Here is a 24490-nt window from a genome sequence, read left to right as displayed (position 1 = left end):
AGCTGCTTCTACTGTCCTTGAAAAGCCTCTCAGGTTTGTCTCAGGTTATATGGAAGGCCCTTGTCATCTTTTTGGGGGGTTGGGGGGAGGCAGGGAAGGTAATCAGGTTTATTCTTTTTTTTTTTTTTCTAAATGGTGGTAGTAGGGATTGAACCCAGGACCTCCTGCATGCTAAGCAGGCACTCTACCAGTGAGCTGTGCCCTGCACCCCTCCCTGTCCTATCATCTTAAGACTGCTCTGACTTTGATGGTTTTAGACCTCAAATGAGTTTCAAAATCAACCTGACTCAAGCCAGGTACCTGAGGTGGGAATCGTGTCGGAGGGATCCTTGTCTGGGCACCTGACTTCCGCTCCTTCTGTCACCTGCAATGAGACACATGAAGAAGTAAGAAGAAATGGATCTTGCAATGTGGGAAACTGGGTGAGAAGTGGGCCTCCAGTTTGAGCCACTTAATACAGAGACTTGAGCATTGTTTAAGATTTCTCCCTCTCCTTCAACACAACATCCTCTGCAGGTGCTCCCAACCCTGCCCCGCTTCTCCAGTCCCTCTGCCAAGCCTAAGTTCAGGCCTGGTCACTTGTTCCTGGAACGTCCAGCCTCCCTGCTCCCGTCCCCTGGGCTTCCTCCCCAGCCTCCTGAATCCATCTGAGGACCCTCTCTCTCAACATACTGTGTTACTCCCTTGCCCAAATTCTCAGTGAAAGCAGGAATTTTCATCTGTTTTGTTTATTGTATGTCTAGAGCCCAGAACATTATAGGAGATGCTCGATCAATGGCTGTTGGTTGAATAAGGTTATTTCTATCTATTAACATCAGAGAAAGTCCATCCTCCTTAGCATGGCCTACAAGGTCCCCGATGTTCTAAACCATCTGCCCTGAACCCAACTCTCCATCGTCTCCACGTGCCACGTCTTGGCCCTAACACCCACCTCTGTTCTCTCTCCCCCCCCCCCCCCACTTCCCTCATTCCCATCCACCTGGCTCAACCTTAGTCACCCTCAAGGCTGAGGTCATGGGCACTCTTTGGGAAGCCTTCTCAACATTCTCTTGTCTTCTGTGTGTGCCCCCTCTGTGTTCCCAGAGTTCCCCACAGAAACCTTACACACTTATCATATTGTGCTATCATTGCTGGCTGGCTCCACCAGACTGAGTTCCTTGGGACAAGCAATGTATTTGTATTTTTATCTCCTAAGCTTGGTATCCAGCCACCCACCCATCTGCCCACTTAGTCATTCAACAAATAGTGATCAGGTACCTGCTCTGAGTCCCTGCCCTCACTGAGCTTGCATCCCAGTGGTACACAGCAGATATTCAGTAACGCATCCTGGAGGAATGTAATGTTCCCTCTTATATATAAAACTTGTGGCATGCCAGATACTGTTAAAAGTGCTTTCTACCTAATGACTTACTACAATTTAAGAACAACTCTATGAGGTAGGACATGGACTATCACCATTTCCCAGATTTGAAAAACCAAAGCACAGAGAGGTTAAGTACCTTGCCCACTGACACAGAGCCGGTAAGTGGAAGAGTCTGGATTTGAATCCAGAGCCAGCTTTTCCAACTCATGGCTCCACACTGCCTCTCAGACGTGTCCTCACTGCTGTGATATTAGTTGGAAAGCCTGAGACAAGCTGATAAGTCAGGTCTCTCATGCTGTGTGTCTCAGTCTTTGTGGTGGAGGCCCAGGCCATCAGCTTTGCCACCACCACCAGGAGGAAATCACACTCTTTTGCACCATAAGGAGGCAGGGGTGGTGCTGGGATCAAATCCGTCTCTTCCCATATTGGTCCCCAGGCTTCTGGGAACGAGGACGACAACCTTCAAGTGTTTCTTGTTTCCTCAGAGGAGTGTGGAGTGCCCTGTCTAATCTTGACAGCAAGTATTGGGAAAAGACTCATGAGATAAGTGAGAAGCAAGAGTGAGGAAGCGGGAGGCGGCCCTGCGGCTGCGGGCCAGCTGCTGAGGCCTTTGGTCTCCATGCCAATTGTTTTCAGACTTCAGCACATTTTGCTGCCTTTCCTTAACTGTCTCTTCAGATTAAGGGCTCAGATGGGCTTCAAAGGACTTGTCAACCACTTGGGGAGAGCCTAAAGAATCACATCTTGCATCAAAACAGACAGGGAGTGGGCAGCACTGAGCACCCCAATATGCCCTGTGAAGCCCCAGGAGGCAGGCTGCCACGGCATCGTCAAGACAGAGCTGTAGGGCAGACCTGCCTCAGGCACCAAGGGGACAGCCATACACTTGCTCCTTCACCCTTCCCCAGCCTGCCCGTGGGGGTTCGGGACATGAGGAACCACGGGGAAGGCTCCAAAGACTCAGCGAGGTACCACCTCTGGCTCATTTGCATATTTATCCATCATAGAAAAACTCTCCATACCTCAACCTTGGTGTGGGGTTCTAGCAACCTGGGCAGGTAGTTGCTGTTTCCGTAGGTGAACAGAAAGGGATTCTCCTGCAGAGAAAGGTAATGCATTGTAACCATGATCCTGTATCCTTTAATCATTAGGTTTTCTCATCTAGCGATGCCTTTGGCCAACTTGAAACATTCATACCATCCTTTAAATGTTGAGAAAACCATTCTCTGGCTCTTCTTTCCTGTCCTGCCACTTAGTTCCCTAAAGTAGCTCATTAATACTTTGAAATTTCCCACTTGCAATAGTCAGCATCTCTTGTTCTCTACAAAAGGTTCATGCCACCAGGCAAAGTAGATACATTTTCACAAAGAGAACTGAATTTTAAGTTTCCTGACAGCCAAGGCAAAGAGGAAAAAAGGATGAATTATACAGTTCTTATAGCCTTGTAACAGAAAACTTACCAGTTCATCCAGAAAGCCAAAAATCTGCCTAGCATTAAGTGATGAAAGGAATTCTACTCATTTACATTCAGTTATTTTCTCATTAATTTATTCAGTGACATTAATTCTATACCTATGATGCATTAGGCACATATTTAAGACACCTATTTTGGCATTTGGGGCCAGGTGAGTTGTAGGTTTGTTCCTATGCCTGCCGCAGGCATGGAAGGGGTCTCAGTTCTGTTAAAACAGCTCTCCTGGCCCATAGGTGTAAACTTCAGGTGTGCCAAGAATGCAAAGCTGTGTCCAGGCTCAGAAGAACAGATTCAAGACCCTAATGGGGCTAATGGCTCCGCCAGGCAAGACCCACTTCAGAGCAAAGCCCATTTCCTTGTGACCTTGTCTCTCCCCACAACTCAGCAAGAGTTCTCCTCCCTTCCCCCAGTCCTTGCCTACCTGAGAGGGACATTTCACCGGCTTCCCCTCTTTTGCACTGAATGGCTCATCTTTCTGTCCTGCCGGCTCCATCTAGAAAAGAAGGTGATCTTTAGACAGAAAAGTCTTATGTAGGTGGCAGCATCCTAGGGTACCACTGAGAAAGGCTCATTAGTCCAGTGTCTCTCAGAGTGTGACCTTGGGCAGGCAGCATCAGCATCACCCAGGAACACGTTAGAAATGCAAATTTCTAGCCCCCATCCCAGACTTACTGAGTCAAAAGCTCTGGGGTGGGGTCCCGCTCTCTGTGTTCTAACAAGCCCTCCAGGAATTCTGATGAACATTCAAGCTGAGCACCATTGCAGGAGAGGAACCAGTCTCAGCCCAGCCCTCTTGTTATAGGAGAAACTGAACACCAGAGAGGTTGAGCCGACACAAGGACACTGGTGTCCAGATCCAACCAAATCGCTCTCAGTGGATCACTGGCTTCCAGACCATCCAGAGGCCAGCTATGCAGCCTGACTTCGCATCCCTGTCCTTGCCGCCCAGCTGCTGGCTGGCTCGCCGACTAAACTGCCCTCCAAGAGGAGAGTAGGAGTGGGAAGGAATGACAAATACATGGCTCTTGTGTAACCAGAAGGGAATGAAGGAAACCCTCTGTTACCCGGCGGGACCCAGGTCTTTAAGTGGGACACAGAGGTACAGCGACGTGAAGCACAGCACAGCCCCCACAAGTAGAATGCCTAGCAATTCCAGAATAAGCGACAGTGGTATCAGTGCTGACACAGGCAGCTGCTGAAATGATAACCGAAGCCTATCTAACAAGGTGGACAGAAAGTGTACGGTGGACCCGCAGGGGAAAGTGGCAGAGGATCAACTCAGGTGAAAGCATTGAAGGGAAGATAGGAAAGTGAAGGCAGTTGAAGAACTCAACAGAGGAGGGGTTTAAGTTCCTTTTGTTATATTTTAAATGTTCACTATACATAGGTAAGCACTTAAAAGAGAAATGCAGCTTGGAAGAGATCACAGATTTCCTCTTGCATGCGCTGTCTTCTACTGTTTGGGAACCTCATGTTTGCTGCCAGCCCTGCTGCCCCCAGGAGCCGGGCTCCTGGGGCACCTGGTCCCTCCCCTCCCCTCCTCTGCCCTCCCTTCCCAAGGATCTTGACGGGGACACAAGAGGCAGGAGACTCTGAGATGGAGCCCCCCTGTCTGGCTCAGTCACAGGCTCTGCCAGCCTCCATGAGCATTTTAGATTCTTCAGCAATATCTTATCCCAGCATCTGTGCCCGTGAGCAGCTCAGGGAAGGAACTTTACCCTGCTCGGGACTGGCTCTTCATCCGAATGGACAGAGTCAGATAAGAGGGCATAATCAACCTTTTGGAAAAGGAGTGGCAACCTTTAGCTCAAGGGCTGGAGGAGGAGCTGTGCTCCTCATTTCCTTTCAGTTTTGTTCTGATGGTTAGACACAACTAAGTGTGGAATCCCAATCCAGAATGTTCAGGGCCGCTCTGCAGGGGAGTGTTTAGGGACCTGGGTAGGTGGCCTGGTGTCAATCTGGCCTGACTTCTCTTCACCAACCTTTCAAGAATTTAATCAATACTAGAATCTTGAAAGAAATGTTGAGACAGCCACATCGTGATAATTCTGGTCAAAAAGATATAGCAGAGCCTAATTTCTTAAAGACCTCAAAGAAGGAAAATCCATAGGTTTTCCTAATAAGCCCATTTGCATTAAGAACTTTGTCCTCAGTGTCTCTTTAACAGTCACCTGCATCCTTCCTGCTGCCATTAATCCCCTTTACACCCACTCTGACTCTCCACCCCCAGGATGGAGAATGAGGCAGCTACATCAGATGCTCCCCATGTGTCCTTCCTTCCGCCACCCAACACTGCACACAAACGCACACTCCAGGGACGCCGGCGCTGGTCCTGTGCCCTTGCCCCACTTTTCAGTGCTTTAATTGTTTACACCTCCTCCGCACAGCTTCCCTGCTCCGAGAAATGAACTGGAGTGTGGGAGGGGTGGGAAGGATGACCATAGACATTCTCTGTGAGCATCCCCACTCAGCTGGGAGCAGTTCCCGAGTGTCCTCATCCTGCCTGTGGCTCCAGCTCTAGCACCGGGCTTGGCAGAAGGCGGGGGTCCGTGATCACTGGATCTGGCACTCGAGTTCCTCAAAGGTGGGTCTCGTCAACACTACTGCTGTATAACAATTATCTGAAATTATCGAGGAGGTAGGAAGAGCAGGAAGAGCCTAGGGAATGGATTATGTCCCAAACACACAATCCTCCTCCACTTGGTGCCAGGAGCTCAGCTTCTGTCTGGGCGGCTCACTCAGTGGGGATGGCGCCAGGTGTGTTTCAGAAGCGGGGTGTTCATGACGCACGCGTGCGGGGGTTTTCCTCCAAGCTTACGTACACCCCAGGGCTTGGCCAGGGGAACAGGCACAGGTGTGGCCCTGCACAGCTGCCCCTCTGCGGTGCCCTGGGTGAGGTCCAGGAGAGAAGCGGCAGGACCTGGGTCCCTGGGGTCACAGCTCTGCTCCCCACGCGTAAGGGTGGCCCTCACTCGGGGCTCTTTGTCTGCAAACGTGGGCGTGAGGGGCAGAGCTGGCGTTACCTCTGAGTCTTGGTGAAACTCAACACATCAGAGACGCACAGAGGTGGAGGCAGGGAGACTCCGGGCTCCTCATGTCCCTGGGAGGACACAGGAGGGAACCTGAGGGGAAGCCACTCCTGTATGTTCCCAAGACCTTCTGAGGCCAGCAATCAGAGACCATGGGACCCAGGAAGACCACCGGACTCACCTCGAGAAACAACCCGAAGCACAGCTGGACCCAGAACCCAGGTTTTCTGGCTCCTCACTCAGGGCCTGTTCCTCTAACCTGCTATGTTCCTAATTTCTCATAAATTAACTCAGGCCTGCAGGGCTGTCCATGTGTTCTGGCAGCCACGGTAGCTCCAGGAGCCGTGGGATGTCTAGCATGTCACTCGAGAGGAATCCAGGGGACAGACACGCCTCCCTTCTCACTGGCCTGGCTGCAGGAACCCTGAGGCCTCTCACTGGGACAGGACTACAGGTACCCTCCCGCCTAGGAAAGCCTCCTCCTCCTCAAAGCCCCTGGGACACCCACCGGGTCCCAGTCCTTTGGTCTTGAGTGTGAGACCTGTTCCCGTCCGGGCACCTGCCCAGACTCTTCCTCAAGCGGGTTACAGGACCCTGTCGATGCTGTGCGCCTGTATGAGTGCACAGGACACCACTCGGGCTCAGTAACGGGTTATTGTCACTGTCCCCACCACCACTGATGACGATCAACAGCAAGATGAGGTGGGAGGAGAGAGAGAGAGAGAGAGAGAATGAGAGCACGCACTTTCTCCCAAGATCTGCTCTCCCGTTTCTGTCTGTCTTCAGTTCAAGGTGCTTCATACATTCTCAGTATCTCCTTATCCTGTGTCCTCTCTCATCAGACCTGCCTCCCACCACCACCTGCTAGTGCATTTTGTTCACTCTTTTCTCATTCTGTTCACCCAGGTCCTCTGGCCTGGAAATGTCAGCCGTGACTTCCTCCGACATATCCCCACCCTCACTCCCAAAGCCAGTTCAAATTCCATCCTCGTGAGGCTGTCCTGACCTCTTGCCCATATCACATCTGAGTGCACACTCCATGCATGACCGTGTTCCTCTGGGCTGCCTGACCCTTCCAGCTACGCCCTAAGCGCGGGAAAGGCAGACACCATTTGGTGTGTCTCTTGTATCTTCCTTGGACTCAGCACAGGGCAGGCACCATGTAGGTGCCATTCTGTTGCTTGGGAGAAAGGTGACAGAGGAGGAGAGAGGTTTGGCTGAGCTGGAATTATCATCCCACCCCCAGAGAGAGGGTGGAGGGAGGGCAGCCATGCAGGATGGACGGGCACGTTCCTTTCCTTGGCCCTTCACAGGATATCACCAGCGAAGTGGTTTTCTGGGGGAAAATCTCCCCCAAAGGTCAGGCTAACTAACAAGGGTCCTTTTCAAAGAAATCTAATGTCTTCTACAAAGGGTCATGTGAATCTACTGATTGGTATGGGCTGTTTCTGGGGCCGGTTGCTCCCCCTCTGCAGTCTTACTGGCAAGGTACGCTGAAATACAGCTGCTCATGGGACTCAGCGGAGCACATCAGTTGAGGAGAGGGAGAGAAATTTTTCTAATTCAAGGAAGAAGAAAACCAAATTTCTGTCACTGGGATTCTAAAAATAGGGCAGCTCGGATGGGAAAAAAATACATGGCGAAATCAGGTCTCTGTCTGGTGCCCTGGAGAGGTTCAAGCTTTTGACGTTAACATTCCACCCACTGACTCATCCCAGATAGCCCTGGGGGACCTTCAGAGTCTGGGGAAAGCCTGTCACAGTCATAGTAAAAAGGGCTACCCGTGGTGAGTACTCGCCGTGGGCGGGCAGTGAGCTACACACTTGCCGTGTGTTGGCTCAGGGGTTTCACAGAAAGGGAGCTGAGATCCTGAGTTCACACAGCTTGTGAGAGCTTTGAACCCACTTCATCACTCTGAAGTCCACACTCCTCCCAGGCTCTTAAGTGTAGAGTGAGGGAAGGCTGGACCGGTCACTCTGTGAGCCTGATCCCTAGTGCCCTGCTCCACGTGAATCTCCGAGACAGACTCCAAGGAGGCGTCCCCGCCTCCAGGAAGAGCAGGACTGACACTGCCCAGAGAGCCCTGCTCACTGTCAGGGCTGCAGCCCAGCCTCCAGGACGTGGAGATGAAACTCCCAGGCCATCCCAGCTGGGCTGTCACTGGGTGTGGGTAGGATGCCCCGCGGTCCAGGGTTATCACCCTCAGGCCCTGCGGGTGTCCGGTAGCATCCCCCCTTCAGAGCAGTGGGCAGACCGGGCTCAGCGGCGGGGGCCCTGCTCCTCCTTCCATAGACCAAACCCCAGGCTGGCAGGACAGGCTCGCAGGACCCCGGCCACTCACCATGCTGTTCCAGAGAGTCAAGGCGAGTCTGGAGGGGTCCTGGAGTGCCTGCTGACCCTGAAAGAAAAATCAGATAAGAACCCTTGTGTCCTCCCTCTCCACTGGGGTTGGGAGAGACCCACCGGGCACTTGGAAGCTCTCCCTGGCAGAGATGGAAAGGTCCTGATGGGTCCAGACTCTTTTTCTCAGACCCTCCCAATCAATAATGGCGGGAACTTATAGGATTGCTGTCTGGGGTCAGGGCTCGGAGGGGAGGGCCTGAGGGGCAGGTCACATAGGCTGCTCCTCATCATCGTGGGGTTGCACACACTGAAGAAGAAGGAGCAGGTAACAGGGAAGTGATGGGGTGTAGTCTGAGTGGGAGGTGGGGGATGGGAACTAATAGTCCTCCTCCTTTTAAGCCACCGTTTAAACGTCACTGAAGCCCTGGAGGGACATGATGACTGCACCAGCAGGAGCCAGGACCCCGGACTGGGGACTGTCCCAGACGCACGGCACTGAGGCCCCAGAGGCGTCAGAGAGAGCTTGCTGAGCACATGTGGACCCCTGACAGCACTTGTGGTCTGGGTGGCCCCACGGGGGTAAGGGGTGTTTGCCCAGTGACCTGCTTGAGGAAGCAACTCAAACTGCCCTCCCTCCCAGGGGTAGCTGTGGAGGAGCCTGTGGAGGGAGGATGTGGTGTGATGCCTGGAAATTCCATCCTGAATCATCACACCTGAGAGCTACTGAGGGTTTCCCAAGCACCAGGCACTGCTCCAAGTTCCTCACACGTATTTACTCATCCTGACAATCCACCTTGGGGACGGAATATTAATAATGGTCCTGATTCCACAGAGGAGGATCCAAAGCATAGAGAGGTCAGACAACTTGCCCAAGGTCACACAGCCGGCCCAGTCCAGAGCTGGGAGCTCGCTGTCTGGCTGGAGTCCATGCTCTTGACCTCTGGGTGGCTCTGCCTCTAGGAACCTACCTCATGGGGTTATCCAGTACCATGGGGAAATCGTCAAGAAAGTATAAAAGAATTTTGCAGCACTGCCCCCTGAGAGTATGCACCCTGGGCCCCGTCAAGCCCTGCTGGGCTGGGGCATCTACCAAGGAGGGGTCGAGGAGGGCAAGGGCAAGGTCCTCACTCACTGAGGGTGGCGGCAGGGCTCTCTCATAGAAGAAAGGCTGGAAGACCACCGCGAAGGACTCCTGCTCATTGTACTTGCTGGAGGCCAGGAGACGTTCCCAGGTTTCCTGAAGGAAGGAGCACCAGCGAAGCTCAGCCTGCCCCTCCCCACCCAAGGAGCTCCCGGCAACCCCTCCGTCAGGATCACCCACCAGGCGCTGTTCTGAACCAAACGCTATTGGGAAGCTCCTCTTTTCTCACACTTTGGGGCCCTTTGATGAACTAAACTAGGTTTCCCTTTTCCTCTGAAGCCCCAGCATCAGGTAACATCAGGGATAGCTCTGAAATTATTCTCTGGGAACCCAACAAGTATACACCAGGCCAGCACATAGCTGAGGCCCCACGCAGTTTTCAAGGGTTGAGTTCTGTAGAGGGATGTGCTATTAACCAGTCAGAAAATGTCATCTCTGAAGTGAGAAAAGTGCCACACAGCTTCATATATAAAACTTTCTTCTTAAATAAAAATCATCATGTTAACACATGTCAGTGGGAACTGTGTTTTGAGCTGTTTGCTGGTAGGGATGAAGGCTCCCATTGACCATCCATGCTGTCTCGGGGTCTCTCCTGTAAACTAGAAGCACATCTTCAGGAGACCCTGACTGTAGTCTGGGGTCCAAGCCCAGCCTGGACAAACAAGCTCACTAGCCACAGATGCGTGGTCCAAGCAGGGATGACGATCAAAAGCATTTTAGAAGGATCTGCAAAGCTCTTCACCATCTTAGGTACCACCACCGCCCCAAACCCATGTCCACTCTCACCCTCATCAGTATTATAGTAGTCCCTACTTTACATACGGGGAAACCACATCACCACCTGGAAGTGACCCAAGAGCAGCTGTCTTTGGTTTCTGACTCGCAGTCCTGAATTCAGTTGGAGAGGTCCTATATTAGCAAACTCGCTCCCTGATTGTTCCTACCACCCCTGTTCTCATGACCACCTACCCACCAAGGGCCAACAGCCAATGTCCCAGAGTGAGCTCACCTGATAGGACCACTGGGCCACAGCCTTGGACAGCCGCGAAGTCTCCTCTGAGCACCTGCAGGTCTCTGCTGCGGGGCTGCAGGGTAAAATAAGCCAGAAGTGAGAGCGTGGACGCAGCGCTGGGGCCATTCAGGCTGCCCCTTGGGGACAGGAGGGTGCTGCTGGGAATGGGATTGCTTAGGGAGGCGGGGGAGGAGAATCTGGGAGTCTCAGAGGGTCCAGGAGAAGGAAGGAAGGAAGCACATGTTGGGGAGAATAAAGGGCATGTTACAAAGACACTCTCTCTCACTCCATCTCCCAATACACTGCCTCCCTCACCAGCCACACGTGGGGAACCCACCTCCAGTTCTCCTCACAACTCTGAGCACCTTAGCCTTCCTCCCTCTTCAAACCCCCCTTCCTTCAGCACCGTCCTCTCCTTTCCATTGGCATCACCTCCAGCTGTCCCTGCCCTCACTTTATCCACGTGAACTTCTTTTCCAGGTACAAAGCCAGAACTCTCAGGATTTGGGATCAAAAAGTTTAACTTCTATGAAAAATCTCAGAAATATATGGGAATCAAGTTTCATGAAAATAAAACACAGTTAGGCTAAATTGTCTCTCCAGTTTCCGGAAGTAACACTTCTTGGCTTACAGAGGTTTTGCCCGAGCTGTTTTTCAAACTCTCCAATCATTCTGGTGGGGGTAGGGCATCTGACGCTGCATCAGCCGGACTGGATACTTCAGTCCCCCAAAGGATACGTGGCAGAGAGCCCCGCCCACAGCCTGACTCTGCCTCACTGGCCATGGGATCTCACACAAGTGGCTTCATCTCTCTGGGGCTCCATCCCTTGGATCAATTAATGCACGTGAAGTGCCCCATACAGTGCCTGGCACGTGGCACCAGTCAACAAATGCTGGTCCCCTTCCACTTCCCTTTATACCTGAGTGTAGTCCCCTGATGCCAGTCAGAGCCCCCCAGAGCTTCAGAGAGATCCACCAGGTTCACAAATGCTTTAGGGACCTAGGGGGACACGAGGGACAAGGTGAGCATTTGCAAAGTCTCTATTGCTGCCCAGCAGCCTCTCTGGAGCCTCTGGCTAGAGCCCAGTTTGGGGTGTGGCTGAGCATGACTGGCTTCTTCTTGGCTCAAAAGGCAGGCCCTTTGGGAGATGGTTGGTCGGGGTCAGTTCAAAGCTGCCAGCCCTGCTGGCTGTGCCATTCCAGAAAAGTGTCATTCACCACAGCATGGTGGGGAAGGTGAGAGCCCAGAGCCCCCCTGGGATGCTCTGAACCTGCAGTGCTCATCCTGGTCCCTCCAGGGAAGCCCTGAGGCTCTCAAGACCCCTCCAGGCCGTCCCTGCCCCAGACTCAGGCAGACAGAGCCCTCAGGAAAGAGCGGGTTACTGAGACCCCAGAAAGGAACTGGGCTGTGCTCCTTCCTCCTCCCCAGGCGTCCCTCTCAGGAATAGCCTTTGCAAGAGTGAGGAGCTCGAGACCTGACCCGTGTTTTCATTAAAAGGGTGAGAAGACTGGCTCCTCCAGAGCCTTCCCTCTTCCTAGGGTCTTGGTCTCCCCGCGGGAGTCCATTTCCCATCCCAGGGGAGGCCATTTGAAAGAAACTGGAACCTGCCCCAGCTGCCCGCAAAAGGGCACCTCCTCTGGGCTGCTGCAGGCACTTGCTCCCCCCAGGTGCATGGCCCCGCGGAGCCGGGGAGCCGCCAGCCTCACCTCCTGGTGCAGGTAGTCCAGCGTTCTCGTCAGCCTGCTCATGCCGCTCGCCACATGGCTTTGCTGCAGAAGAAGATGTGCTGAGCGTGAGTGGGGATGGGGGACCTGGGACCAAGGATGCTCAGGCTCACGGGGGCCTGTTCCTTCCCCTCCCCAAACCCCCACTCCCCTCCACTGAGATGACAGTGACAAAGGCCCCATCTAGACCCCAGTTCCCCATAAACAAGTGTTGAGTTCCCAGGGCTTCCTAGGTTTCTGGTTTATTCTCTGACTTCCCAACCCATCAGCCACCAGGAAGAAGCAAACTCCCTCAAATGAGACATTCCACATCAGGGAAGGGCGAACCCAAGGTCACGGCGATTCTAAAGCTCACACGAGGGATAGCAGGCTGGACTCTCCCAAAGCCTGATGGAATCACTTTGATCTGAAGAAAATCAGGTCCAAGGGGAACACAATTATACTTGGATTTAAGGACCCAGACATACCTCCAGACTTCTATGTGGCATCTTATCAGACCTCTCCCTGCCACATCTGCACTATGAAAAGGGCTCCTGTCACCAAGTATTTAAAGATACCTCTTACCCACCCAACTCCTTGCAGGTAATGACAATAAACAAACGAGAACACCCCAAAAAATGACCCTGGCTTACCTTTCAGTGTAAAAAAATACATATATATATACATATATATCCAAACAAAAATAGACTTTGCATCAAGACAAACTCCTAAGCTGCCTGGAAACTGGCTGTCCCCTGAGGCGACTGGGCTCAGACTAGAAGACAGAGCAGGTCCAGCAGCCATTCTGGTTCCTGGGGGGACACAGGCGGTGACTCTGGAGACAGCTGCCAATCACTCAGCTGGGACTGCACGGAGGGCCCCACTCTTGTGTCCCTGCTTTGGGGTGAGGCTGTTGTCTGGAAGCCAGTCCAGCCCACTCTGCTGCTGTAGCCAGCAATGAAGCCTTCTGTCTCGTTTTCGCTCTCCCTGAGCATGACATTCAACATGGCACTTCCCCTTCTAAAGAGTCTTGGGAACTCTGTCTAGAAAGGTCCTCGCTGTCCACCTGCACCATAGTCAGGGCATCCCTCTTCCCTAGGGAATCCCAGCATGGTTTTCCTCGGACTGCAAACCTTGGTTCAGAAACCTGGTAGTCAAGGTGCTGATTCACTGCTGCAGAATGAATCAGGGCACACCCAGGCTCTCCAGGCACTGAATGGTTGTCCCCAGGGTGCCAGCTATCCCTGTTCCTTAGCGGAAAACATGCTCCTATAAAATGTCCCTTGTCTGTAAAGTCACACATAATAAACTCCTCTATAACTCAAAGTCAGGAAAAAGCTTATTTCTCCGAATGAACTCGTACATTCCCATTTACATCCTTTGCTCCCGGAATCAGAAGAATTCTCTATTATCGAGCATGGGCCTGCAACCAGACTTCACTTTCTCTAACAAATTATTTCCCTGGGATTTATTCCAAGAAGTAGGATTATTCAGTCAAAAGACACAGACACTTTTAAGTTTTCTTGAGTCAGACTGCCAGGGCGCCCTCCAAAATACTGACACCTGTTTCTAAAGGCAACTGCAATAAATAAGTGGGCATATTTTTGAAATGGAGGGTAGTGCAGTCATCAGTTAGATCCATTAAACGATAACCTGCTTAATAAATAAGGAACTGTAGCCTGCCTTCACTGATAAAGCTCGCTTTGTTTTCACAAAACTTGCATGTCCTTCAAGCATTACATAGCCTAAACAATAAGTTCACCCAAGTTGTTTTTTGGGAACTTGGAGTCAGCCGTTCACTGGCTCGAGCTCCAACTGGACAAGACTGGTGGAAACGTCCAACGGGGCATGCGTGAGTGTCCCATCGGTGACCTTTGATGTCAGAGGGCCCAAAACTCCACCCTCAGAACATGCTAACACCAGCATTTTCTGGACATGCATCCCATGAAGAAGCATGTCTCATCTTTGCCTGATCTCCTATCAGCCTTCCCCACACTGCCCATGCCTTGGACCACCCTGTTTCTTTATCCCATAAATATCCTGAGGGGGATTTTAGATTTGTTATCCTGTCTCCTGGTGAATAAATCCTTTCTCCCTGCAAACTTGTGTCTCAGCATTTGACTTGCCGTGCTTGGAACAAACAAACCTGATTCAGTAACAAATTCTTGCAGTGTCAGGCTATATTTTCCTTTTTTTCCCCCTCTTCTTCTGATTTTTGTTCATACTAGCTCAATAAAACTAGACTTTAACTGGAGAGCAGTAAACAAGGGTCCAGACCCTGAAAGCATCCCAGTGTCACTGCTATGAGCCAGGTTACCAGTTGCCTGTGAAGCACCTGCCTTTGAACAGCTGACCCCTCCATAGCAGCCCTGAAGAAGCATCGTGGCTGCTGAACAAATGGCTCCTGCTCTTACTCTCTTATGACTTTGGTCTTAAGAAACCCCTAAACAACAAATGTGGAACAAATGTGGACCCAGGCCATTGTCTACTCCCTGTGAAAAGAGCCCAAAGGCCACTTAGGGCAGGAACATTCCAGGTCCTAAGTAGGGCAGGACAAGAGTTTAATATTTCTTCTTAACAGTAAAATGTCTTTTTCTCATATGAACTATGTCAGGAAACTTGACATACATATGCCACACGTAAGGGCAGAGCTGCTCTGTGAAGTCGATGGGAGCCTGAAGCCCACAGTCCCAGCCTTGCCTTTGCCTTCAGGGCCCCTCCTATGGCCCCTGAGGGAGAGGCTGTGCCTGGGATGTGCTTCCCAAATGCAAAAGTGCTGTGCAGAGCTTCTCAGATGGGGGTTCTGGGTTAGCTGTGGCCAGAAGCATCACCAGAAAGACTAGGGAGCGAGTGGTGGGTCTGGACAGCAGAAGCAAGACTGGGGCAGTGAAGGGAGGAGCCGGCCAGCCCAGACCAATGAGGCTGAGGGCCAGACCTATGAGCCCCAAGGTCCTCTGGGGGAAATGGAAGTGGAGGTGGGATTTATTCTAGGCTCCAGATCTTGGTGGTCTTTGTGCAAAAGACAAATCGAGATGGAAGAAAAATGCGATAAAGAGGGAATTTGAGTGGATGCTAGCGAATATTGCTACAGAGCTAAATTTACAGAGATCAAGTCACTGGTATATATAGCCATTTAGAAATCAGGGGCAAAGCATGATTACTTTTGTCATATGTTTACAGCCAATTAAAATTGCAAGGTTCTAAGTGTGAATGAACTTAATCCACATGTATCAACAAGACTAGATCTTGAGGGAACTTCACATGTTGAACAAAATCACTAGGTCGGAGAAGAACAAGTAGGGGAAAGATCAGAGGGAACGGGTGCTGTCAGACACTGGTGAGAATGGGTGATACTGCGATTTATAATATGAAATATATATTTTGTCCTTGTTCCATTTTATGGCACACAGTTCATAAATGATAGGCATTTCCTAAGTGAGGAGAGCATAAAGTTGTATTTTGTTATGTTAATGAGATGACTTTTGGACCACACCTAAGGATGGGGGCTGATTGCCAGGGGAACCAACTGTGTGATTAGAGAATTGGAACTTGCAGTCCCCTCCCCCCAATCTCTGGGGAGGGAAGAGAGGCTGGAAATCAAATCAACCATTTAGTCAGTCATGACTATGTGATGAACCTTCATAAAAGCCCAAAGGGATAGGTTCCGAGAGCTTCCCAGTTGGTGAACACAAGAGGCGCTGGCAGAATGGCACACCTGGAGAGGGCATGGAAGCTCCTCTCCCTTTCCCCACACCTAACCCTATGCATCTCTTCCATCCGGCTGTTCCTGAATTATATCCTTTTCTAATAAACCAATAACCTAGTATGTAAAATGTTTCTCTGAGTTCAGTGAGCCACTCCAGAAAATTAACTGAACCCAAGTTGGGGCTTATTGGAACCTCCAATCTACAGCCAGTCGGTCAGAACCTCAGGTGACAACCTGGACTTGGGATTGGCATCTGAAATGGGGGGAGTCTTGTAGGATTGAGCCCTTAGCCTGTGGGATCTGGTGCTATCTCTGGGTAGATAGTGTCAGAATTGAGTTGAATTGTAGCACATTCAACTAGTGTCTGAGAATTGCTTGGTGGTGCGGAAAAACCCCTTCTCTGTTGGGACTGCCCCAGGATATTAAAACATAAATGGGTTCAGCTACTTTGGAGGGCAATTAGGCAGTCCTTTAAGGCTTAAAGTATATGTATCTGATGACCAGCAATTCTATGTTTAAGAATCTACTCAAGGCACTTTTCTTCAAACAAAGTAGTTTGATCAAAATAGATCATGATCCACAATGTGAGACATGTTTCACATCACAACCCAGTATACACACATCTATATATAAATGGAGCAAAAATAATTGTGAACCAAAACTTACCTTCCTACATGCAACAAATTCTAACATTTTATACTTGACTCTATTTAATTTCTGTTTTTTATAATTTTTGGCTGCAATCCTTTAAACTGATTTTTGACCCACTAATACACTTCAATATATAATCTGAAATATAATAAATTACACTGTAATTGAATACAATGAAATACAATTGTGTTTAGAAAAACACATGTTCAAATGAACAAGACTGTTCCTAATAGTGAAAAACTAGGAACACCTAAACGGCTATCAACGTGGAAACAGCTAAATAAAATGTAGTAAATGTACACAAGGGAATACTATTTGGTAAGCAACAGGAATGCATTCAGACCATATATATCAACATGACTAGACCTCAAAAATACTTGGTTAGTGAAAAAAAATTGCTCCATAGTATATATGATATAATACTACTTATGTTTAATCTCTCTCTCTTTACACACACACAGTAGTACTAAGATTTATATATTTGTAAAAATCTAAGAAATAAAAAGAGGAAGAGGATTGCTGGCTGAAGGGTAGTTTAACTTTAACTCTAATGTTTCGTTTTTTAAGAGGAGGAAGCATCTGTGCATTGCTTGTGCTACTAAAAATTAATAAAAGTAAATAATGCACAAATGGACACATGCACAAAGGAATGCATCATGATGTATTCAAGAATGCATATAATGTATTGGAGGAATAAATACATGAAAGAATGCAAGAATTCATGTAGGAATGCTTGTATGTAAAATAACATATATGGAAGAAATTATGAATGAGGGTAAATATCAATGAATGGATTCAAATACTAAAAGGTCAGACAAATGCTAGTATGAAAAAACTCATCATAAATACAATGGCATGTGCCTGCATGTAAGAAGAGAGAATTTATGCATGAATATACAGCTTATGGATGGATGGATGGATGGATGGAAGGATGGAAGGATGGTAGGATGGTTGGATGGATGGATGGATGGATGGATGGATATATAAAGGAATGCAACAATGCCTAAATGCTTATTTGAGCACTTCAATTCATGAATGTGTGGATTTGTGAGTAAATGTTCGTCTGCATAATGACCAAACTGGGGATGGGAAGGCAGAGAAGTAAACAGGGCATATAAACTTCACTTGGCATGGGAGAAAATAGAGGCGAAGTAAACGAGCTTCAAGATCTATATGCCATAAACCCAGGAGGTCTGCAGGGATACCATCTAACAAGAGCTGGGCAGGGAAGGTGGGCTTCCACCAGCATTCTCCCAACGTCACTAAGGGAAGGAGGGGTTTGGTGGTGGGCCAGGAGCATGGGGCATTTGGAGGAAGGCAAGAGTATGTGTCTGGGAAAGGGGCACAGAAAAGAAGAGGACAGCACCTCAAGAAACCTCACCCTTGTGTGTGCCAGGGCCTGAAGGAGGCCCCAGAAGGCGGCTGAAAAGACAGGGGGCAGGTAATTGAACTGCTGTAAGTGGCAGGGCCAGCTTGGTGGCAATCAGGCTTCAGGCTCCTGAGTAGTCATCTGTGTGCCATTTATTTCACCATAGCCTAGGAATCTAAGCACCCTCTCACTTTCAACTGATCCTAACCTGAACACTCTTCAATAAAGACTTAAGTCATAGGCAGTCACCTACATAAATATCAAATAAAGTCACTTGTTTCCTGGGAACTCAAAGAGCCTGGAAGATACAATCTACCGACACAAAAACCAGACAACTTCCCATTAAAACTAGAGCTTGTGGTGAACTAGAGTTCAAGAGGTGATGTCAAAAGCATGCATCCTGCTTTATTTCCTAAATTCAGTGTTTAAATGAAATCAGATTTAAAAGAGGCAAAATGATTTTTTTAACTAGGAAGTGGATTTCCCTCTGCTGCAGAATGACCACTGACTCAGCTTATCTCTGCCTCAGCTTCCTTTTCATGATGTGAAGGATGGGAAGTTAAAAATACCTGGCCCTCAGTATGGTTCTCTGAGCCCTCAGATATCTGTCTGCCTGCCTGTCTATTTACCTGCCTGCCTGCCTGCCCTAACTCTGAAATAGGTGCCTCGGGCCCAGCCTGCCAGGTGGAGATCAGGCAGGTTTAGCTTGTTCCCTCTGCACTCAGCCCAACACCGGCAGTCCCTCTGCCTCCCAGCCTGTGGTTTACCTGCTGGGTGGAGGGACACAGGTGACACTGGCTGGTGTTGCCAAAGAACACATTGATGAGCTTCCAGTCATTCTGAAAGTCGAGTTGCTGCAGAAAAGGACAACACCAAAAAGAGGACGGTGGTGAGACCTGGGGCCAAGAGAGCAGCTTTCTTTTCATGTCTTTCAATTTCACACACCCACCCCCATAAAACCACATGTATGGATTTTTTTTTTTTCGAAAGGAGAAGTATGTGGTGGGAAGTTAAAGCTGTAAAGCATGGGAAGGCAATTTGGCAAAAGATATCAGAAACTTTTTTTTTTTTTAAAGGCCTTACCATTTGATTCAACAATTCAATTTCCCAAAACATATTTTAAGGACGCAAGGATGTGTGAAAGACTTAGCTACAATGATGAAGTCTTGTTCATAAGAAAAAATGTAAATGTGTAAAATAGGGATTGCTGTGGAAATTGGGGAACACTCGTAAGCTGAAACACCACGTAGCTTGTTAAAACAACGCTGGAAAACATAACTATTGTCATGGGAAATAACGAGAAAAGCATATTGTAAAAAGCATCTACATCTAATAACATCTCTACTTTATAAAATATATACAGATATATGTGCTTGCAAAAAAATATGGAAAGGAATACACATCAAATTGTCAACAGTAATTGTCTCTGGTCCTCAGGTTTAAGGATGGTTTTGAATGGTTTTAATGTTCTTTTGTTTATCTGTGCTTTCTGATCTTCCTCTGATGTACATGTGTTACTTATGGAACAAAAAATAAACTTTTTTTTAAAGAGGCAGCATTGGATGTGAATCAGGCAATTTTGATTTTGGTTTCCTCATCTGTGAAATATTGGATTCAAGATCACCCAGCTATTTTCCAGAATGATAAGATCATTCCAAAAATTCAGAAATTCTCTTGTTGGAGGAAAACGACTCTTTACAGCATAGCTTCTGCGTTTGTCCCTGTCCTTGTGCAAGCTGCAGTGACCTGGCTCGAATGCCTGAACTCTTTCATGAATGCATGGCTGGCCAAGACAGGGGTTTCCCTCAGCTCCAGTGGGCCAGGCTCACTCCCTGGTTAGAGCCAGCTTGGTAGCAAAGCTTGCCTTGATTTCAGGAGGCTTATAACAGCCCATATGAAAGTTACTGAGTAAAGAGTGTGTGAACTGCCAAGAGAGTGGGGATGGGGAGCCCTGGCATGTGTGTTACAGAAGCCTCCACCCAAGAACTGCAATGGGAATAGGTAACGAATAACAACAGTTGCCACTTGGATGACAATGACAGCAGGCTTGCACTGAGCCCTGCCTCTGTGCCAGGCACCTCAACACCTCATTTAATCCACCCTAAGCCCTGAACTGCAGGCTCTTTTATAACCCTCACTTCATAAATGGGAAAACTGAGACTTCGAGAGGTTAAGTGCCTTACTCAACATCGCACAGCTAACAGGTGGAAATTCAGGATTTGCGCTCACACGGGTCTCTGCCTGGAACCCAAGCTCTCAGCCACCTCCCTGAGCTGTGAGTCCTTTAGTCCATGCGCTGATTTTTGGCAGGACCAGATTGGGAACATAAGGAGTGGCCCTGTGTGTTTACAGCCTGCAGAGAGTCACCATGGGAAGGGCGTTCATGGAGGGCCCGGCCACACTGGTTGCCAAGCTCAGGGCAGGATGGCCCCAGGGCCGCGGCAGCCTGGTGGGTTTGGGCTGATTGCCTCGCCGCAGACAGGGACCGTCCCAACCAGGGTTGGATGGATTCTTACCTGGTTCTCTTTCAAGCTCCTCACCAGTTCTTTTGCCTGAATCCACAGGTCTCTGCACAGAGGGAAGGAAGCAGAGAGAAAAATCAGTTAAATACCACTTTGTTGAGAGCTGGAAGCCTGCCCCTTGCCCCAGCCCAGATGCCAGTCTCTGAGAGGCTACACTGCACCACTCCTGGGTTCTAGAAGGCAAGCCTTGACTTAATTTTTCAAGGTAGGCCCATCAAGCAGACTAAAATCTGTGCAAGAGATACATTTTGGCTTTGACTTAACAGAGATCTTAATTTTTAAGCCTCTTTCCAGCTCCCCATCCCCAATCCTCCCGTCTAGAGGCCCAAGACTAACAGGCGCATACAACCTGGAAGAGAGCCAGAAAAGGGGCTTACTCAGCACCACTGTAGGGCACGACTGCCTTCACAGGGGCACACACGGGCTGCAGGACAGATGGATTGAAGTGTCTGATGACATCTGAAAGGGCTAAAGAGAGAACTGATTTGAGCCCGTGGTCTTGACGGCCGGAGGTCACCTGTGGAGGCTGACCCCCTCTGGGGTGAGATGCCAGGGTTGCTGCCCCTGTTCCCAAGCAGGACCTGCCTTGGGCTGGGAGCTCAGCCTCGTAGCAGGCCCCTGAAAGTGAGTGGAGCTGCAAAAACTTAACATCCCTCAAGTGTGAGGCTGGGCCAAGAGCTAAGCATCATAGGTGTGTGTATGAAGGGGAAACTGAGGCTGGAGGGTTAAGCCAGCTCCCCCAGGTCTCGTGGCTGAAGTGGCTGGGATTTGAACCTGAGCTCAGGGATGTCAAAGCTTTTCACTGTCGTGCGCTACCAACTAGTTAGGAAGACTGTGCTGGGATGGGACCAGGCAGGCCCCCTCCTCCTCCTGAGTGACAGCAGGGCGGGAAGGCTCCGGGGAACACACCGAGAACATGTCCCAGAGCTGACAGCCAGGGACCACTAAAAATAGCGCTGTCAGGAGCAGTTAGGTTGTGTCTTGCTCCTGAGAGAGGGGAGTGCAGAGAGGGGAGAGTGTCACGGTGGGGAGGTGGTGCTGCCTCACCCCAGCCCCCCATTTTTTGCCCCCATCCACAAGAGCCTGGGGCTTTGGGGGGAATGGAATCCAGCAGGCAGCTTTAAAAGGGCTACCTTTGAAGGGAGCTGCCACTGTGCAGGCAGCAGAAGGGGGAGGGGAACCAGGCTGGAAGTCAGGGCCCCTTTATCCTCAAACCAGCCTAATGAGCCTCCTTTTCTGAGCTCTGACCAGCTTGGGAAAGGAGCCCATCCCCACGCGTGGTGGGAAAACTGAAAGCTCTGAGGCCGGATGGAGAGGCCAGGGAGCTTGCAGTGCGTGCGTGTCTGTGTGAGAGGGTGAGCAGCTGGGGCGAACACTCCCCCATGCATCAGGAGGGTCTGTGATAATGAACAACAAAATGGGAACACCTGGTGTCACATCTTTGAAAGAGAATTGCTTTCCAAATTAAAGGCACCTGTAATGCATTGCTTCCTTGGGATCAAACATGACCTTGGACTTACATAAATCTGCCTGCCGTTTTGTCTTAGGTCTCCTGTGTACCCACTCTGTCCTCACTCACTCCCTCTCTGGGTTTCCAGTGGGGCCAGAACATAGGGCGCAGGCTGTGGGGCTGGACCACCTGGGCTCCCGGGCACTCTGCCACATACTGACGATGTAACCTTGGGAAAGTCTGTTTAATCTCCTTGAGACTCAGTTTTCCCATCTGCAAAATGGCCGCGGTGAGCGAGGGCATGGTTAGATATGAAGGGCTCTGAGGTTCTGGGGTTGCATGACGGCTGGGCTGAGCTTGGGCCTGGATGCCCCTGGGGCACTTTCTCTTGGAAGGCCAAGTGCTCCTCTGCTGGCTTGGCCACCTAGCAGCGCTCCCAGGCCTGGCACTCTGCTCCCCCCACCCCACCTCAGGTAGGCTGGACCCCCTGAAAGCTACAGCTCAGCCTACCTCTGAGAGCACTTAGGTGCGTGGTCTGCCTTCACTGCCCAGCCTCCTGCTGCACCTCTGGCCAGGTGAGACCCCTGGTTACCCTCTGCTTCATGAGGGGCAATCAGGTCTTGCTATCAGGTGGGCCAAAGGGCAAAGTAACCGGGACAAACTGAGAAATCAGGTAAAGCAACAGCTGTGCTTGCGGTTTCAGGGCCATCCTCCTAGACACCCCCGAATACACCACTTCATTTCTTTTTTTCCTACCATTTAAAGGGAGACAGGGCCAAGCCTAGCCTGAGCTGGGGCAGTCACCAAGTCATAAGGGTGTCCTCTTTCAGAACCCTTCGCCCCTTTGCAAGGGGACCCTCCCATCACTTGGGCCATCAATATCCCCCTTCAATCAGATCCTGGAGGCCAGAACACCAGGTCTCAACCTCCCCTGCTGGATGGCAAGGGCTGAAGGCAGGACCAGTATCTGGTTTATCCCTGGCCTTGTGGGGAACCTCCTGATTCCCAGGCCCTTGGTGAAATTCACTGGCTGAGTTGACAGGGCACCGCCTGCCTCACTTGTCCTTATGCTCCACTCACGTGTCAGCCTAGCAGAGCATCTCTCTGCACTGTGGCCTGAGTCTGCTCAGTCTAATTAAGGAGTGAAAGGTGGGTTCCTCGCCCTTGACTTGTGAGCACTAAGCCCAGGTGACATTACCCACCAAGCAAATTCAGCTGGCATTAAGGGCCTCGGGTTTCAGGATGACTTAATAGAGTCGTAAGGGACCTCTGATACTAAGTGAAAAAAACCAGGTGACAGATAACATTTTGGCCTTTTTATGTATGAAGGTGCTAAGGAATGTGCTAACCATGCTTGTCTCTAATTGGGATTACAGTTGATTTTCTTTCTTTTCATTTCATTTTCCTGAACTGAATTGATATATTTATTTTGTAAGTAAGGGAGTTACTATAAAATGAAATGAACTGAAAATGAGAGCTGGGTCTTCTCCTTGGTGGGCGGCAGGGTGGGGACAGTCAATGATGGACAGTTTCCCAGAGGTAAGTCCACCCCTGGGGTCCTGGGGAAGAAAGGGCCTCAGGACTCCGGGCCAGCCACCCCCTGACCTCTCTCCCCTGTCCCCTAACCTTAACCCAATGCCTCCTGGATTTTCTTCGCTCAGAGACCCTCCGACACATTTCACCATTCAGGGTACGTGCCTTCTCATACCCTCGCTCCCTACCTGTCCTCTTAGAATGCCTCTCCCTTCCTCCTTGGGCTCTGCAATGAGGGGGCCCAGAGGGTACATCTTCTACATTAACCAAAATGCTGCTGTCAGGAGGGACAGGGACGATCTAGATTCTGGCCATGAAAACACAGAACTCACCAGTCACCACGCCCATGCATGCCTGCGGTGGCCTGTCTTCAGTCCTGCAAGCAGAAGCCAACACACAACTGTCAGACTGCATTTGTCGCCTACCAACCCTTGCCCTTGCCTGCTGTGGTCTGTTTCAGAACAAGCTTTGGCTCAGCGTTGCTCTGGTTCCGGATTTATCCTTCCCGGAGACAGACCTCAGATGGCAATGGAGTCACCAAAATGGGGTGAGCAGCTCCATCTGGACCCTCTCCCCACCTCTCTAGTTTGGTCCACAGTTGGAAGGGGATGCAGACCCCAGTGCAGGAGGAGCCTGATCCTGGTCCAGCCCTGCTTGCTTCCCCCACAGCAGAGCAAGGAGAATGGTGGAAGGAAGCAGGGATCCCACATTCAGCCTTTTCCCACTTTCCTCCCTTATTCACCCAGAAGGGCCCAGGGGTTTGGCGGGAATGGGGAGGGTTGGATGTGGAGGCAGGAGGCTGCATCCTGGTTCTCCCTCACCACCTGCTCGTAAGGGGGCCTGGAGCAGGCGTCTCCTCTCTGGCCCTCAGGTTTCCCTGTCAGTGAAGCAGGGAGGTGAAGCAGATAACTGAGGCTCTGCTTGCTCTGGTTCTGGGACAATTACCATTCTTGCTTCTCCAGGTCGCCTGTCCCTGAGTCTGGAGGCTGGAAAAGACACAAGGTGTGAACCGCCCCACCAGGGAAGGCTGCCGGCCTGTCCTTGTGAGACCCCAGGTGCCTATCAGACACCCCCCTCCATCAACAAGAGGGAACCCATGGATCCTGAAAAAGTCCAAACCTGCCTTTGTTCGTTTCTGGGGGAGGGAAGTAGGAACGTCAGGGTTTCTCCAAAGCATGTTGCCTGAACTCAGA

The 24490-nt window shown here is 50.3% G+C and overlaps 1 protein-coding gene across 6 annotated transcripts in view; it reads right to left on the bottom strand.

Moving 5' to 3' along the window:
- PLB1 (phospholipase B1) overlaps positions 1–24490 on the bottom strand; it is a 169512-nt gene that overhangs the window by 70715 nt on the left and 74307 nt on the right. For all 6 annotated transcript variants that reach the window (XM_032497269.1, XM_032497271.1, XM_032497272.1 and 3 more), the window contains 13 exons: positions 24243–24283; positions 23630–23673; positions 20692–20782; positions 20309–20360; positions 18560–18646; positions 12070–12132; positions 11283–11362; positions 10360–10435; positions 9342–9446; positions 8208–8264; positions 3259–3330; positions 2386–2460; positions 301–364 (listed from right to left, as the gene is read on the bottom strand). In XM_032497269.1, coding sequence (XP_032353160.1) covers positions 301–364; positions 2386–2460; positions 3259–3330; positions 8208–8264; positions 9342–9446; positions 10360–10435; positions 11283–11362; positions 12070–12132; positions 18560–18646; positions 20309–20360; positions 20692–20782; positions 23630–23673; positions 24243–24283 — 907 coding nt within the window. The remainder of the gene's footprint in view (positions 1–300; positions 365–2385; positions 2461–3258; positions 3331–8207; positions 8265–9341; positions 9447–10359; positions 10436–11282; positions 11363–12069; positions 12133–18559; positions 18647–20308; positions 20361–20691; positions 20783–23629; positions 23674–24242; positions 24284–24490) is intronic.

The sequence above is a fragment of the Camelus ferus genome, chromosome 15 (genome assembly GCF_009834535.1).
Source record: "Camelus ferus isolate YT-003-E chromosome 15, BCGSAC_Cfer_1.0, whole genome shotgun sequence".
NCBI lineage: Eukaryota > Metazoa > Chordata > Mammalia > Artiodactyla > Camelidae > Camelus > Camelus ferus.
The sequence above is the reverse complement of the archived record's forward strand: the minus strand, read 5'-3'. Positions and strand labels throughout refer to the sequence as shown.